General features: G+C 37.3%; 1 protein-coding gene across 1 annotated transcript in view; it reads right to left on the bottom strand.

Moving 5' to 3' along the window:
* The window catches only part of FAF2 (Fas associated factor family member 2), a 64,443-nt gene that overhangs the window by 10,291 nt on the left and 37,979 nt on the right, over positions 1-16,173 (bottom strand). The window contains exons 2-5 of the mRNA XM_061189958.1: positions 14,339-14,407; positions 5,154-5,288; positions 3,358-3,434; positions 835-973 (exon numbers count right to left, since the gene is read on the bottom strand). Coding sequence (XP_061045941.1) covers positions 835-973; positions 3,358-3,434; positions 5,154-5,288; positions 14,339-14,407 — 420 coding nt within the window. The remainder of the gene's footprint in view (positions 1-834; positions 974-3,357; positions 3,435-5,153; positions 5,289-14,338; positions 14,408-16,173) is intronic.

Here is a 16,173-nt window from a genome sequence, read left to right as displayed (position 1 = left end):
GCAAGAGTAAGCATTTTTCTCTTTCTCCAGATAGATCCAGGAATCCTGGAGGCTGCAGAACCACCCTCAGGCATAAGGTGTTACTTCTACATTTTTCTCTGGTAAACTAGAGATATGCCCAACACCCATAGAACTACTAATTTTTGCTCCCTGAGAGGTAACAACAGTCGAATGTCTGTGTGGCTTCGGTTGAATGAGATGTGTTGCTTTGAGTCTATGGTCTATCCCCTTATTCAATTCTGTGAGGGATCTAAGACTTAGGTTTTGCCTACAAGGAGCTTACAGTCTGGTACAGGAGATAAGACATTAACACAAACAACTATAAAATAAGGAAGAATGTGAAATTGCTATAACGTTTAAAAAAAAAAAACAAAACCACTATGAAAGTACAAAAGGAAAGACTACTATTTTAGATTGCAAGTAGGCAGGGTAGGGCGCAACAATTAGGAAAGGGTACAAGAGGGGAGTGACATGAGCTGGTGAAAGAAGGGCAAGATTCCAATTAGCAAAAATGTGAGGAAGGCATTCTAGATAGAGGAAACAGTAAAGCAAAAGCAAAGGCACAGAGGTGGGAAAGTACAGAGTATGTTAAGGGAATGGTCAGCTGGAACCTAGGGTATAGCGAAACAAGTTATGCAGGAAAGACCTCAAAAGGAGGTTGGGATTAGATCAAGGAGGGCCCAGCTAAAGGGCTTGGTCTCTTTCTGTGTAAGCAATAAAAAGCTATTTAAAGTTTCTGAATAAAAGAATGACATGATCAGTGCTAGGCTATGCTTTCCTTTGAGGATAGAATCATATCAATAAATTGGCACCTATATGGTTTGTGGCACTGACCTGGCTGTACGTTCCCTGGTAGAAGACAGGGTGTGCCCTCCCATATTTCTCTTCAAAAGAGTGCATAAATGAAACAATGTCCCCAACGGGGTCAGTGACCCGGCTGCGAGGGTCAGGCCGTATAAAACGAAGAGCAAACCTGGGGAAGAAGGAATAAATATCACATGAATCGGCTTACTGCAGTGCATATGGAGTGGGCCAGTTTGTAAAGATTCCTATAGCAGAGCCATGGGCATGGCAGCAAAGGGAGGTGAACGGTCTGTGAGTGGACCATCAAACCTGAGAGTACAGTCTGGCTCAAAAGCCACAAAGCAGCAAGTGTTATACCACTGCCTGTTTAAGAAGAATGCAAATTACTAGAATTATAAATTCCAACACTGGCCTAAACAAATCTGGAGTGCTTTTTGAAGAAAAATTTAGGGCTATAAGAATTGGGAAAGGAAGACGCAATATCCAAAAAGATCACAGGTCAGGCTGTGCCCCCAGACTCTCCATAACGGCACTGTCTAAAACAGCAGCCACGAGCCACATGTGGTTATCTAAATTACCAAGAAAATTAATTTAATTAAATACAATTTTAAAAATTCACTTCCTCACTCACACCAGCCACATTTCAAGTGCTCAATAGCCACATGTGGCTAGTGGCTTCCACACTAGACACTGCAGATATAGAACATTTCCATCATCACAGAAAGTTCTATTAGACAGTGCTGTGCTAGAACAGAGCTATATCTCTTTCTGGTTCTTCTACTTGCCTCTCCCTTTCCTTTCTGTTCTCCTGGGATTTTGAATTATGAGTCCACATTCCCAAACTATTCAAATTATGGACAAGAACTTCAAATCCAAACTTGCAGTCATGACTGACTTGCTCTTCAACGGGGCAAGTAAATTCTGCTCAGTGATTTATGGTTGATAGCATCCATGGAGGAAGTTATAAAATGGATCTAGACAACACTGGCAGAGTTGGAGACCTGGCAGTTACTGTAAGGTTAAAGATGGTACCACACATCTGTTTCTAAAGAGCCCATCTTATCACATTTGTATAGTACCATTTATTTATCCCCTGGGTTTCCATAAAAGGCAAAGGAGCAGGGGCTTGATAAGTCAATGTACTACGTAACATTAAATAAGTTACTTGGATGATACAGTTGCATTAAAATTAGTAACACATGCCATGCATATTTTTTCCCAAGGAAAGCAAACAATATTCATATACTTGAAGAAATGTCAGCATAGAAAAGCTGACTAAACTATGATACCTTCCTTACCGAATATTGAGCCAATTCCTTATCCCCTTAACAAATTCCCCATATATACATGATTTCACTTAGAAGTTCTCCTGAGTAATCAAATCAAACTCATTGACACAAACATTCCAGAGCAAATTAAAAACAAAGGTAAGAAGCTGTGTATGTGGGGGAGTGATTAGAAATCCTTAAGAAGATTAATGTTTTGATAACTTTCTCTGAAATCAAGTATTCTAGAATTATCTTATTACTCTTTAAGTTTTCAAATTTTGATGAATGGATAAAGGTTTTAATTTTTTTGTTTCTCATTACAATATATTCCAATGGCCAACACAATTTAGAACAATCAGCTTTTAAAAAAAAAAATAGAGATGTCAACTCAGACTTCATTATGATTTTGAAGGTTTTTACATGCCCATTCTTAGGTACTGTCTGATCCTAACACTTCTGCAGCTGCTGGGTCCTTACCTTCAGGCTCTGCTCCCTAGAGCAAGGCAAAGATTAGCCCATATTTAGAGGAAGGTATAGAATGCCCTGTATGCAAGGCCCAGATGACATGTTCTAGCTCCATCTGTTGGCATGGATGCCCATAAAACATTTTAGTTCTCCATGAAGTCTAGGTATGGGTTCATCTACTACTGAGTTCCAGACCAGACACCCCAAGTCTGATGTGCCAGCAACTTGGGCCCCTTGACATTTTCCAGCCTTTCTGTAGCTTCCTGTGCTGAGCTCTCCAAATGGTACATGAAGGAATTAAGAAGAAAGGTGAAAGTGTGAAGCAAGGGGGTACACATATGGAAGGGTTCCAGTGCCAGCAACCTATGGGTTGCCAGGACAGAGGAAAATGTACAGAAGGTGTGTCTAGAAAGGTGAAAATGTTATAGGAGGAATCTAGAAGAAAGTGGGTCATCTCAGAGCAAAAGAATTTATTGGGATTATGAGTTGTAAAATGATTTAGGGTAAAAGTTACAAGGAGTGTGAAGCTAGTAAAGATAACAGAGGTTGGAAAGGAAAGGGTGTGAAGATCAACTAGGGAATGTAGGGGGACAAACATGTGGGATAGGGAGGCAGACTTATTTGTGAAAATGATAACATCTGTTGTTATGTCTGAAAAACCAAAAATATTTTCATGCTGTATGAATACTTCAGGAAAAGTATTCAATCTGATGACAAACTGGCAAGCCAAAATTGATAGAGCATAAACCTTATTCTGGTCTATGTTTCAGCTCCAATGTCTACCTTGTTACTACTAACACATACATACAAAGGTACATACCTAAATATATCAAGTATTGTATAATAGGTAAACCGGAATGGAAGCATTATCAAGTAATAACCCCATCCAAGCAGCCCCTGAAATTCCAAAAACAAAGTTAGATATCATTCTCTCAATCCCTAATACCTTAATTGCTAGTTAAGATTTTCATTCTTTTTTGTCCTTTTCATGTAATTTCTCCCTCTGCAAAGCAAGTTTCCCTTTTCCTGGCCCACCTCATCCTTCTTAAAAACCAACTACCTTTGACCTCACTTCATCTAATACTATTATATTTTTCTTTTATACAATAATGTTTGTATTAAATCTGCTTGAACACTTATTCTGCAGCTACTTACATTAGCTGTCAAATTCAGTTGCAAGTTTTCCTCCCCAAATCATAAATATTCATTGTTTCCTTTTTAGAATTAATACATTAAAATGTGGTATATAGAAATAACAAGAAAGATAACCACTATTGCTACCTTGGACATTTGTATATAAATGACAAATAATTGTATTAGCCACAATTATAAATCTCCAAATAGCTGCTAATCTTGGTAATACTCTTATTATTTTAACAGTGTTGATTACTGCTGCTCTTATTATTAATTAGCAAATATATAGGGCTCTATAGCTTACAAAGCATTTCTTATATGGTATATTGTGTTAATCTGAGACCCTCTGTGTCCATGGCCAGGGAGCTCTAGAGCTCTGGAGCTCCATTAGTGGACATTAGGGTCCCAAACACAGTCAAGCCCAAAACAAACTGGAGAAACATTGAACACATACAGAACTACTCCTTTTTTTTTAATTTAAAAAAGAAAAAAAAAAATTTCTTTTTCTTTTTTTTTTTCGGCCACACCACACGGCTTGCAGGATCTTAGTTCCTTGACTAGGGATTGAACCTGGGCCCTCAGCACTGAAAGTGCAGAGTCCTAACCACCGGACCGCCAGGGAATTCCCTAGAACTACTCTTTGAGTCATATAATTGCTCTAGGAATCTGTGCTATTCTACTTCAGAATACCCCAAAACAGCTATTTAGAAACTATTTTTTTTTTTTTTTTTTTTAAACATCTTTATTGAAGTATAATTGCTTTACAATGGTTATCAAGTACTTCACAAAAAGGAGTGATGGAGTAAATTCTAAATCCAAGTATAAGAGGTGAGTGTAACTCCAAGAATAAGAAACTCCAAAAAGTTCTCTGGAGTGTTCACTATCAGAATACACACCTGACTTCCCTAATTTGACTGTGAATAATTTGAAGAGGGAAGAATGCCTCTTTATTCATCTCTAGATCTCCAACAGCAAAATATCAAGAACCTTGGAACACTCTTAAATGCCTGCTGAATTTAACTGAACCACCTCCTTGCTGCTAGCCCTTCAAGACTAATTTCAAAGATATGGCCAAGGCTCCCACAGAGATTACAAGTACTTCCCTAGAAGTAGCTTAAAATTAAGTAAAATGAAGCAACAAAGAATTCAGTAAACACTCTAACTTAAAAGTGGAAGATCTATTAAACACGTAGCAAACATTTTTAGACATGTAAATACATGTAGATGAAGTGCTATAAACAAGGCACAGAAAACTCTTCAAATAACTGGCATAGAAACAGGAAAAAAAAGGATACTTTCATTGGTTCATTAAGGAATAAAGGAAAAATGATAAACCCAATAAATCTACCAAGGAGCTAGGTCAAGGTAACAGGTTTATATTCTGAATATTTCTTTTGTCCCTATCATAGAGAGATCAACATAACCAAGTGAAAGAACTTTTAAGATAAAAAAGGGAGAAATTCCAGCTATGAAATAACTTGCCCTTGGTTGTGGTCTTGAAACAACATAGCTGTAGATCCTGTGGTCGGCTGTATTAACTTGCAAGGGTCGGGATGGTGGTGGGTTGAAAACACTTGGTACACCCTCTTGCTCGTTCAATCTGTCCTGTACAGCAGCCTGAGAAGAAAAGAATAGCAAGAGCTTCAATAATGCTCAAATCAACCTAGAAGAGATGAGACAACCATTGCTGGTGTTTCAAAACAGGTCACCAGGGAGTATATATTCATGAACCTTTCTTTTTTTTTTTTTTTTAACATATTTATTGGAGTATAATTGCTTTACAATGGTGTGTTAGTTTTTGCTTTATAACAAAGTGAATCAGTTATACATATACATATGTTCCCATATCTCTTCCCTGTCGCGTCTCCCTCCCTCCCACCCTCCCGATCCCACCCCTCTAGGTGGTCACATAGCACTGAGCTGATCTCCCTGTGCTATGCGGCTGCTTCCCACTGGCTATCTATTTTATGTTTGGTAGTGTATATATGTCCATGCCACTCTCTCACTTTGTCACAGCTTACCTTTCCCCCTCCCCATATCCTCAAGTCCATTCTCTAGTAGGTCTGTGTCTTTATTCCCATCTTGCCCCTAGGTTCTTCATGACCTTTTTATTCCCATCTTGCCCCTAGGTTCTTCATGACCTTTTTTTTTTCTTAGATTCCATATATATATGTGTTAGCGTACGGTATTTGTTTTTCTCTTTCTGACTTACTTCACTCTGTATGACAGACTCTAGGTCCATCCACCTCACTACAAATAACTCAATTTCGTTCCTTTTTTTTTCCATTGTATGTATGTGCCACATCTTCTTTATCCATTCATCTGTTGATGGACACTTAGGTTGCTTCCATGTCCTGGCTATTGTAAACAGAGCTGCAATGAACATTTTGGTACATGACTCTTTTTGAATTATGGTTTTCTCAGGGTATATGCCCAGTAGTGGGACTGCTGGGTCGTATGGTAGTTCTATTTTTAGTTTTTTAAGGAACCTCCATACTGTTCTCCATAGTGGCTGTATCAATTTACACTCCCACCAACAGTGCAAGAGTCATGAACCTTTCTTTAACTTGCTATGGTGGGAGGCAATGTGTGGTGATGGCTCCAGAATTCATACACCGTAGAGGAGTACTAGGAACTTGTCTGGAAGCTCACTGCTTTTATTCAGATGGTATGTGTTATTTAGGGTGGCTGGGATACAAGGTGCTTCACTGTACAAGCGTAAGGAAAACCAACCACAGAGAACACAGCAATGTAGACCGTGTCCCCAGAGCTGTGCAATGGAGCAATCCTGATGGAAGCTTGGCTTTGGAGCAGAGCAACTTAGGTCTGAATCCTAGCTCCAGCACTCAGAAAAGTTGCTTGGATTCTGTGCCTCAGTTTTTCATGCGCAAAATGAAGAAACAATACTTCTCAGGGTTAATTTGAAAAATTAATGAGGTGACCATACACAAAGATTCTAATACAATTCCTGGCAGACAGACGATCTTCAGTAAAAAGTCTCATTCCTTTCCTAACTCTGCCCCTGAAAATGGATATTTGTCCCAGTGTAGTAAAAAAATTTGGCCTTACACAAGAGGAGGTCTGATCTCTGCCTTCGACTTCTGGAGATAATCTATGTCACACCTGATAAGAGTATTTTTGCTATGGGATCCTAGGGTAGGGCTGACCACCCTAGAAGGACCAACCATGTAATTTAGGCTGGGGATTTTGGGTAATGCAGTATCAGTCAACCTAGAGACTGAGTTCAATTACATAGGCAACCAATCAAATGAATCATGCCTGTGTAATGAAGCCCCAGTGAAAACTCTGGACACTGAAGCTGAGGTGAGCTTCCCTGGTTGGTAATACTTCATGCATATTGTCACACACTTGTGCCAGGAGTGTAACATGTCCTGATTCCATGAGAGGAGTAAGGAATCTTTGTGTTTAGAACTCAAGACTCTGCACTAGGGCTTCCCTGGTGGTGCAGTGGTTGAGAATCTGCCTGCTAATGCAGGGGACAGGGGTTCAAGCCCTGGTCTGGGAAGATCCCACATGCTGCGGAGCAACTAGGCCCGTGAGCCACAACTACTGAGCCTGCGCGTCTGGAGCCTGTGCTCCCAACAAGAGAGGCCGCGATAGTGAGAGGCCTGCGCACCGCGATGAAGAGTGGCCCCCGCTTGCCACAACTAGAGAAAGCCTCGCACAGAAACGAAGACCCAACACAGCCAAAAAAAAAAAAAAAAAAAAAAAAAAAAAAAAAGACTCTGCACTAAGTGTCTCTTTCATTAGCTGATTTTAATCTGTATCCTTTCCCTGTAATACACTGTAACCATGAGTTATAATAGCTTTCAGTGAGCTCTTCTAGAGAATTATCAAACCTGAAGGTGGTTTTAGGAACACCTTGAACTTGCAGTTGCTGTCAGAAGCGAAGGTGGGGACTTCCCTGGTGGCATAGTAGTTAAGATTCTGCCTGCCAATGCAGGGGACACAGGTTCAAGCCCTGGTCCGGGAAGATCCCACATGCCGCAGAGCAACTAAGCCCGTGCGCCACAACTACTGAGCCTGCGCTCTAGAGCCCGCGAGCCACAACTACTGAGCCCGTGTGCCACAACTACTGAAGTCCGTGCGCCTAGAGCCCGTGCTCCGCAACAAGAGAAGCCACCGCAATGAGAAGCCTGCGCACAGCAACAAAAGAGTAGCCCCCTCTCAACACAACTAGAGAAAGCCCACGGGCAGCAACGAAGACCCAACGCAGCCATAAATGAATGAATGAATAAATAAATAAAATAAATTAATAAATTAAATTTAAAAAAATAAAAAAAAGAAGTGAGGGTGGTCTTTTGGAGGACTTGTGTGCCCTCTAACCTTGATAGTTGGCTTTAAACTTTGCCATGTGGCTAACTTCAGGTAGTCCTCTAGGTTTCATGTTTTCAAATATTAAGACACAATTCAATGGGGAAAGAATAGTGTTTCAACAAATGAGGCTGAGACAACTGGATATTTACATGCAAAATAATGAAGCTGACCCCCTAAACCACACTATATACAAAAATTAACTCAAAATACATCAAAGACCTAAATATAAGAGCTGAAATTATAAAACTCAAAAGAAAACATAGGTGAAAATCTTTGTGACCTTGGATTAGGCAATGGTTTCTTAGATAAGACACTAAAAGCACAAGCAATAAAAGAAAAAAATAGATAACTGGACTTCATCACAACTGAAAACTTTTGTGCATTGAAGGACACTAACATAGAGTCAAAAGACAACCCCACAGAATGGGAGAAAATATTTACAAATCATATATCTGATAAGGGTCATCTAGTATCTACAGTATATATAAAGAACTTTTACAACTCATCATTGAAAAGACAAACAATCCAATTTAAAAATGGGCAAAGGATCTGAATAGACATCTCTCCAAAGGAGATAAACAAATGACCAAGAAGTATATAAAAAGATGTACTTACATTATTAGCTATCAGAAAAATGCATATCAAAATCACAAGATACTACTTCATAACCACTAGAATGACTATAATATAATAAAAGACAGATGTTACAAGTTGTAGGTGAGGATGTGGAAAAATTGGAACCATCGTATACCATTGCTGGGAGTGTAAAATAGTGTAGCCTCTTTGGAAGCAGTCTGGCAGTTCTTCAAAAGGTTAAACATAGTTATCATATGACTCAGCAATTCCACTCCTAGATATATACCCAAGAGAAATGAAAACATATGTCCACACAAAAACTTGTACACTAATATCCACTGCAACATTAATGACAAGAACTGAAAGGGGAAACAATCCAAATGTTTATCAACTGATGAATGGATAAAGATATTGTGGTATATTCATACAAGGAATATTATTTGACAATAAAAAAATAAAGTATTGATACATGTGACATGGATAAATCTTGAAAACGTTATGCTAAGTGAAATAAGCCAGACACAAAAGGACAAATATTGTCTGATTCCACTTATATGAGGTATCTAGAATAGTCAAATTTTATAGTAACATAAAGTAGAATTGTGGTTACCAGGGGCTGGGTGGAGACAGTAATGGGAAGTAAATTGTTTAATGTGTATAGAGTTTCAGTTTGGGACGATGAAAAAGTTCTAAAAATGGATAGTGGTGGGACTTCCCTGGCGGCGCAGTGGTTAAGAATCTGCCTGCCAATGCAGGGGACATTCGATCCCTGGTCTGGGAAGATCCCACATGCCACGGAGCAACTAAATCCCTGTGCCACAACTACTGAGCCTGCGTGCCACAACTACTGAAGTCCGCACGCCTAGAGCCTGTGCTCCGCAACGAGAAGCCACTGCATGAGAAGCACGTGCACCACAACAAAGGGTAGCCCCCGCTCACCGCAACTAGAGAAAGCCCACGCGCAGCAACAATGTAGAAAAGACCCAATGTAGCCAAAAATAAATTAAAAAAAAAAAAAAGATGGATAGTGGTAATTGTTGAACAACAACGTAAATGTAATTAAATTAATGCCACTAAATTGTAATGCCACTTAAAAATGGTTAAAATGGTAAACTACATACCTGGGTGAAGCCAGATTTTCTTCACATACTTCAACTAAAACTACATATCACAAAAGATTACAAGCAGAAGTGAATATGAAAATCCAGCTGTTTTCTATTAAGCCAGACAAAAAAGTCTGCAAACATTTATGTTAACATGTAATGAGTTTATTTATTTATTATTATTATTTAAAAAAATTTTTTGGCATTCGGTCTTCGTTGCTGCGCAAGACTTTCACTAGTTGCGGCAAGCGGGGGCTACTCTTCATTGCAGTACGCGGGCTTCTCGTTGTGGTGGCTTCTCTTGTTGCAGAGCATGGGCTCTAGAGCACAGGCTCAGCAACTGTGGCGCACAGGCTTAGTTGCTCCGCGGCATGTGGGATCCTCCAGACCAGGGATCGAACCCATGTCCCCTGCACTGCCAGGCGGATTCTTAACCGCTGCGCCACCAGGGAAGTCCCGAGTTTATTATTTTTAAAGTGAATTAATAAACAGAACAATTTCAGTTTTAATTTGTCATATGGTAATAGATATCAATAGATACAGCCCATATAAATAGAAGCTCTTTGGAGAAAAATATACATATTTTTAGACAGGCACAAAAATATCTGGGAAAAAAGCAAAAGAAATTGTTAATATTGCTATGTTGGGGGTGTAGGACTGAAAAATAGTGGTAGGCAAATGATTTGAGCAGGATTTTTTTCATATTTAATCTTAGGCTTTGTTTGAACTTCATGTTGCTGCAAATGGCATTATTTCATTCTTTTTTATGGCTGAGTAGTATCCCATTGTATATATACATGACATCTTCTTTATCCATTCATCTGTCAATGGACATTTAGGTTGTTTCCATGTCTTAGCTATTGTGAATAGTGCTGCTACTGAACACAGGGGTGCATGCATCTTTTTGAATTATAGTTTTATCTGGATATGGGCCCAGGAGTGGGATTGCTAGATCGCACAGTAATTCTATTTTTAGTTTTCTGAGGAACCTCCACATTGTTTTCCACAGTGACTGCACCAACTTACATTCCCACCAACAGTGTAGGAGGCTCCCTTTTCTCCACACCCTCTCCAGCATTTGTGATTTGTAGACTTTTTAATGATGGCCATTCTGACTGGTGTAAGATAGTACCTCACTGTAGTTTTGATTTGCATTTCTCTAATAATTAGTGATGTTGAGCATCTTTTCATGTGCCTACTGGCCACCATCTGTATGTCTTCAAACGACAGTTATCTTTATGTATTTTTTGTATTATTTTTATGAGTTACTAAAAGTGAAAAAATGTAAATATAGCATAATCCCATTTGTGTAACAAGAAAATTATATATAAATCTATATAGCCATATAAACAAAAGTAGTCTGAAAGGATATACACTAAAATTTAACACTAGCTATCCATGAAATGATGGGATTAAGGGTGAGCATTTTCTTCTTAATACTTTGGAATTCTTTTCCTGTGTGGGTGCATGGGTATTTTTGCAACAAGTTTTTAATACTTCTATAAGTCATTTCATGTTAAAGCATGGTTGACATTATACCAGATTAATTGTAAAACAATAATTAAATAAAGTAGGGGCAGCAATAGTAATAAACCAAATTAGAATTTAAAGTAAAAAGCATCATCTGATATTAACAAAGGATATATTATTACAAGAAAGTTCTAACGGCCATGGGTCTTCATGCATCAAATAAAATAGTCAAACTATATAAAAGTTAGAACGTCTCCCCCACCAAATAAACATAGAATTTATTAATGCATTTTATTTGCACCATGTACTGCCTTCCCACAGCATATAGAAAAGCATTCTCTTTGATATATTTGTTATTAACATTGGGAAAGTTAATATTATCAGCACACTAAGCAGAGGTGTATATGTAAGAAAGTCTGGAAGGACATATAATATACTAAAACATCAAAAGTAGTTATCTCAAGTATGGTTATTAAGAACTTTCATTTTCAACTTTATAAACTCTTAAATTGTTTGCAGACATGTATTGGTTTTGTAATTAGGAAAAAACAAAGACACTACCAATGGAAAATAAAGAAATCTATAAAACCACATTCAAGTTCATCATGTCAAGTAGTCTTATTAAGTAACCAGAAAAAAAAGAAACAGCAGATTTTAATTGTACATTTAGTAAGCTTGATTGAATACAGACACCAAACCTTCATCCCACAAAAAACAGATTCCTTGACAACCACTGTTGTCAACGGTGGTTACTTCTAGGAAAGAAGGGAAAGAAAGGGAGGGGGTGCAGACAGGGATGACATGCAAGCAACTGACAATGGGGGTTTCAATTTTATCTATATTTGTTTAAAAGAAATTTGAAACAAGTATTGCAAAATGCCTGCTTTCAGGAGCTGGATGGTAGGTACATGGTGGCTCCTTTTATCTCTGTATTTTTCTCTAAATTTTAAGTATTTAATTTTTTAAAAATATATATTTCATAATGGAATGTTATTAAATGACAAGGACCTTAATATATAAATATTAAATTATATAAATAAAATGAAAGATTAATATGAAAAGGATAAACAAAAAAAAAGCAAGCTACTAGGAATTCCATATATGTTTCTAAATAACTCTTGGGCCAAAGAAGAAAATGAAAAACTTTTAAAATACAGTTTCAGAAGAAAATTCTCAGCCTTAAATGCAAGAAAGAGTACAAATAAATTAACCAAGCTGCAAATATCATAATGCTAAAAAAAAGAACATAAACCTACAAAAGTATGAAAAAATACATTAAAGAGAGATTTTGCTTAATAAACAGAAAAAAAAGAACTGATAAATATAAGAGCTTTTTATAAACAAAACAAATAAAATAGTCTCCAGCAAGTCTCGTTTTCAAAAAAGGAAAATAAGCATAATAAAAACAATGAGAAGAGAGGATAATAGAACAGACACAGAAGAGAGTAAATGATATGCTGCTTTGTATAGCCTATGCTAAATAACCTGTAAATCTCTAAGAAAAAAGCATCTTCTAAGAAAGCTTATCAACAAATAGATTATGAATAATGGGGGAAACCATGAAGAAGTTAATAAAGAACAGGCAGAAATAAGTTTTCAAGTGCTTTCTTTCAAATCTATGCTATCTAGGCTTCTCAACTCTTTTTTTCAAGTCAGTCATTTTATAAAGCCAGCATATGCTTGAAATCAAAGCCTAACAAGGAGACAACACCAGAGTATCATACACAGCAACATCATTCCCTCTGCCTAAAATGCATTCCCCTTAAATGTTCACATTCATTATTCCTTTTCATCATTCAGGTGTCAGCTCAAATATAACCTCCCCAGAAAGGCCTTACTTGACCACCCTATTAAAATAACTTTCCTGATCCTCTGTGCTCTATTTTCTATACTCATCTTATTCATAGCATTTATTGCAAAGTTAAATTACCTAGAATTAAGCTCCATGAGAGTAGGGACTTAGTCTTATTTGCTGGCATAGTGCCAGAGCCTAGAATTTAATTGCTCAAAAATAGTGCTGAATAACTAAATATCACTTAGGAGTATATTTTCAGAAATCCAGCACCCTATTCAAATAATATACCATAATTAAACAGTAATTTCAACAGATATCAAAAGGGTGCTTGATTAAATTCAACATCCACTCTTGATATATTAATATACCAAGAATGGAAGAACAGTCAATAAATATTTGAGAGCCTATGATGTACTAGGATCAAATTTATATGCTGGGAATACAGCAGTTAACAAAACCAAAAAAACTCTACTCTCATGGAGCTTATTACATTCTAGTAGTTCTATCTCAAAACAATAACCTAACCAGCATCACACTTGATAATAAAACATCACAGGCATTATAGTGAGGACAAGATGTCTGCTATTACCATTATTAATTGAGACTGTTCTGAAGTTCTAGCCAATTCAATATCAAAAAAAACGAAAGATCCATATATTGAAAAAAAATCATGCAGTTGCAGATGACACAACTATCTAGAAAATCCAAAAGAATAAATTATAAAATATGTAAGAAAAAGGTTCACATGATGGTATCTGGTTACAAACCAAATATTTAAAAACCAGTATTTTTCTCGAAGAGTAATTAAGAAAAAATAAAGAGAGAGGGACACTATACTGAGGGATTTGGTCACAATCTTTTCTATGATTTTATAAACTTTGATCATAATCTTCACCTTTCCCACAAATTTATTTTTAAAGACTAAAGAGCTGTAAATTTGAAAAAACATCTATTGAGAGAAGATTCCTGCTGTGAAAAAAAATACGTGCCACCTGCCGTCCACTGGCAATTCCACCCCGAAGCAGGCGTCCGAGACAGCCCTGCGTGGTGACTGCAGGCTCCTTTGTGATAGCAAGACAGTAGAGAAAGGAAAAGCCTTAACAGGGCGGTGGGGTTTTTTAATGGTATACTCATAGAGAAGACCTGCTACACAGGATGAATGAACCAGAGCTAAAATGTATCCAAATGGCTAAATCTCAAAACTTAACATGGATTGCAAAAGGAGGGACTTTGCAGAAAAGGTACAGTTTGTTACCTTTCACAAAAAATTTTCAGACATTCATAAAAAAACAAAGAAACAAACAAAAAAACCACGTGTCTTTGAGCTTTGTTATCAGACCATGGAAAAAGAAATATAAGTAAGCTCACAATGAATCCTATTATACCTCTATGTTCCAGTTATGCTGTTCCAAGGTATGGCGACATTGATCCATAGATTCTATGCCAGTCAGATCCTGAAAGATAAAAACAAAAAGTTACTTAGGGAAAAACCAACAGTACATATTGGATATTTTTACCCCTAATAGAATACTTATGAATACCGCTGGGAAAATAAAGTTTTGAAGGCAGATATTCAAGTATGGTAAAACGTCACTATTCAGAATTTATTCAGTCAGTTATTGTAGACGGTACTCCCATACAGCAAAAAAAAAGAAAATTTCTTGTCTTTTAAAACTTCAAGGCTTTCAAGACTACTTGATCAAAATCCTCTCAAATTCAAGTTTAAAAAATGAAAGACTTCTTCAACCTCTGCGCCCAGCAAAAGAGTCTGTTTATAATACATACTGATATAAAAATGCAGGTTTTCTGCAAATGTAATGCCTTTCACTAACTTACATCATTTTACCTATTAGTATATAACCTAGCTTATAATACAAAATGTGTAAAACTTTTTATCAAAAGAAGTCTGTAATTCAGATGTTTCCCTCCAAAATGTACTTTCCCTATTCCCTTCTCCTTGTACTATTCTCAGGTTTCACTTTGTCTATGACCAAATCTCCTTGTCTGGCTCTTCTCCTATCCCCTCTAAATGTAGAAATTTCCCTAAGGATGTGTCCTTGGCTTTTGCCTCTTCCTGGCAATCCTCAATGACCCTTTCTACTCAAATGACACATACATTTCTGGACCTGTCACCTCTTCTGAAGTTTAGCAGCACGTTTCCAAGCTATTCAACATTTCTACCTAGATGTGGCACCAGTAACACAAATGCATCATTTAAAACCACTGTATGTGTTAATGACATCACCACCTTCCAAAATATACAGGCAAATATGACATCTGGAACCTCAGCCTCATCTTTGAGTACTCTATCCCTTGAACTACACACTTCATCAGTAATCAAGTTCTGACTGTTTTCTGTATCTATAACCACATTTCCATTCCCTGAGCCGGCATCTTCAATCAAGCTTTAATGACACCTCAAGTGAATTGTCAAAATAATTAATTTATCTTCCTCTTTCTAACTCTTCCCCACCTCCCCTGGTCTCCCCACTTCCCTGTGTGTGTGTTATTTCTCTGCTCAAAACTTTTCAGCTGACTGGATAATAAAATCCAAAATCCTTAGCTTGGCATTCAATTGTTTCTATAATGTGGCCCCAACCTAGCTTTCTACATTATTTTCTACTTCCCTTTAGGTGTCCGATACTCAACAAGTCTAACAGCTTACGTGTACATCTAATGACCAGAATTTCCACAGAGCTAAATCCTAGCCTTCCTTCAAGGTCTAATACAAAAGCCAAACCCATCCATCCATCCTTTCATGTAACACATGTCTACTGTTTATTGTCTATTCTGTGTATCACTTACTATGTCCAGGGATATAGGGATGAATACAATACAGTCTCTACCCTCAAGAAATTCCTCTTAATAACCAGCAAGCAACAGGAAAAAGAGATTGATCTCAACCAGCTAAGAATGTCGTAACACGTACTGGTGAGTCAGGAGCCTGAGATTCTTGCTTTGGTTCTGTGCCCTGTGATCAGTGACCAAACATGTTTTAATTCTAGCTTCCTTTATGTACAACATGAGGGATTTAATTTGGACTATCTGAATATCCTTTCCAGAGCTTAGAAGAAAAAAACCAAAAACTGAAGTTTGCATTCTTTAGGTATGCAGTTGTTTATTTTTTTTAAATTACACAAGTAGTATAGAAACTTTGCTTTTTTCTTTAAACTGAACTATTTAATTAATTAATTAATTAATTTATGGCTGCGCTGGGTCT

Source organism: Eubalaena glacialis, chromosome 4 (genome assembly GCF_028564815.1).
Source record: "Eubalaena glacialis isolate mEubGla1 chromosome 4, mEubGla1.1.hap2.+ XY, whole genome shotgun sequence".
NCBI classification, from domain to species: Eukaryota; Metazoa; Chordata; class Mammalia; order Artiodactyla; family Balaenidae; genus Eubalaena; species Eubalaena glacialis.
Note: the sequence above shows the minus strand (reverse complement) of the source record. Positions and strands in the feature narration are given on the sequence as shown.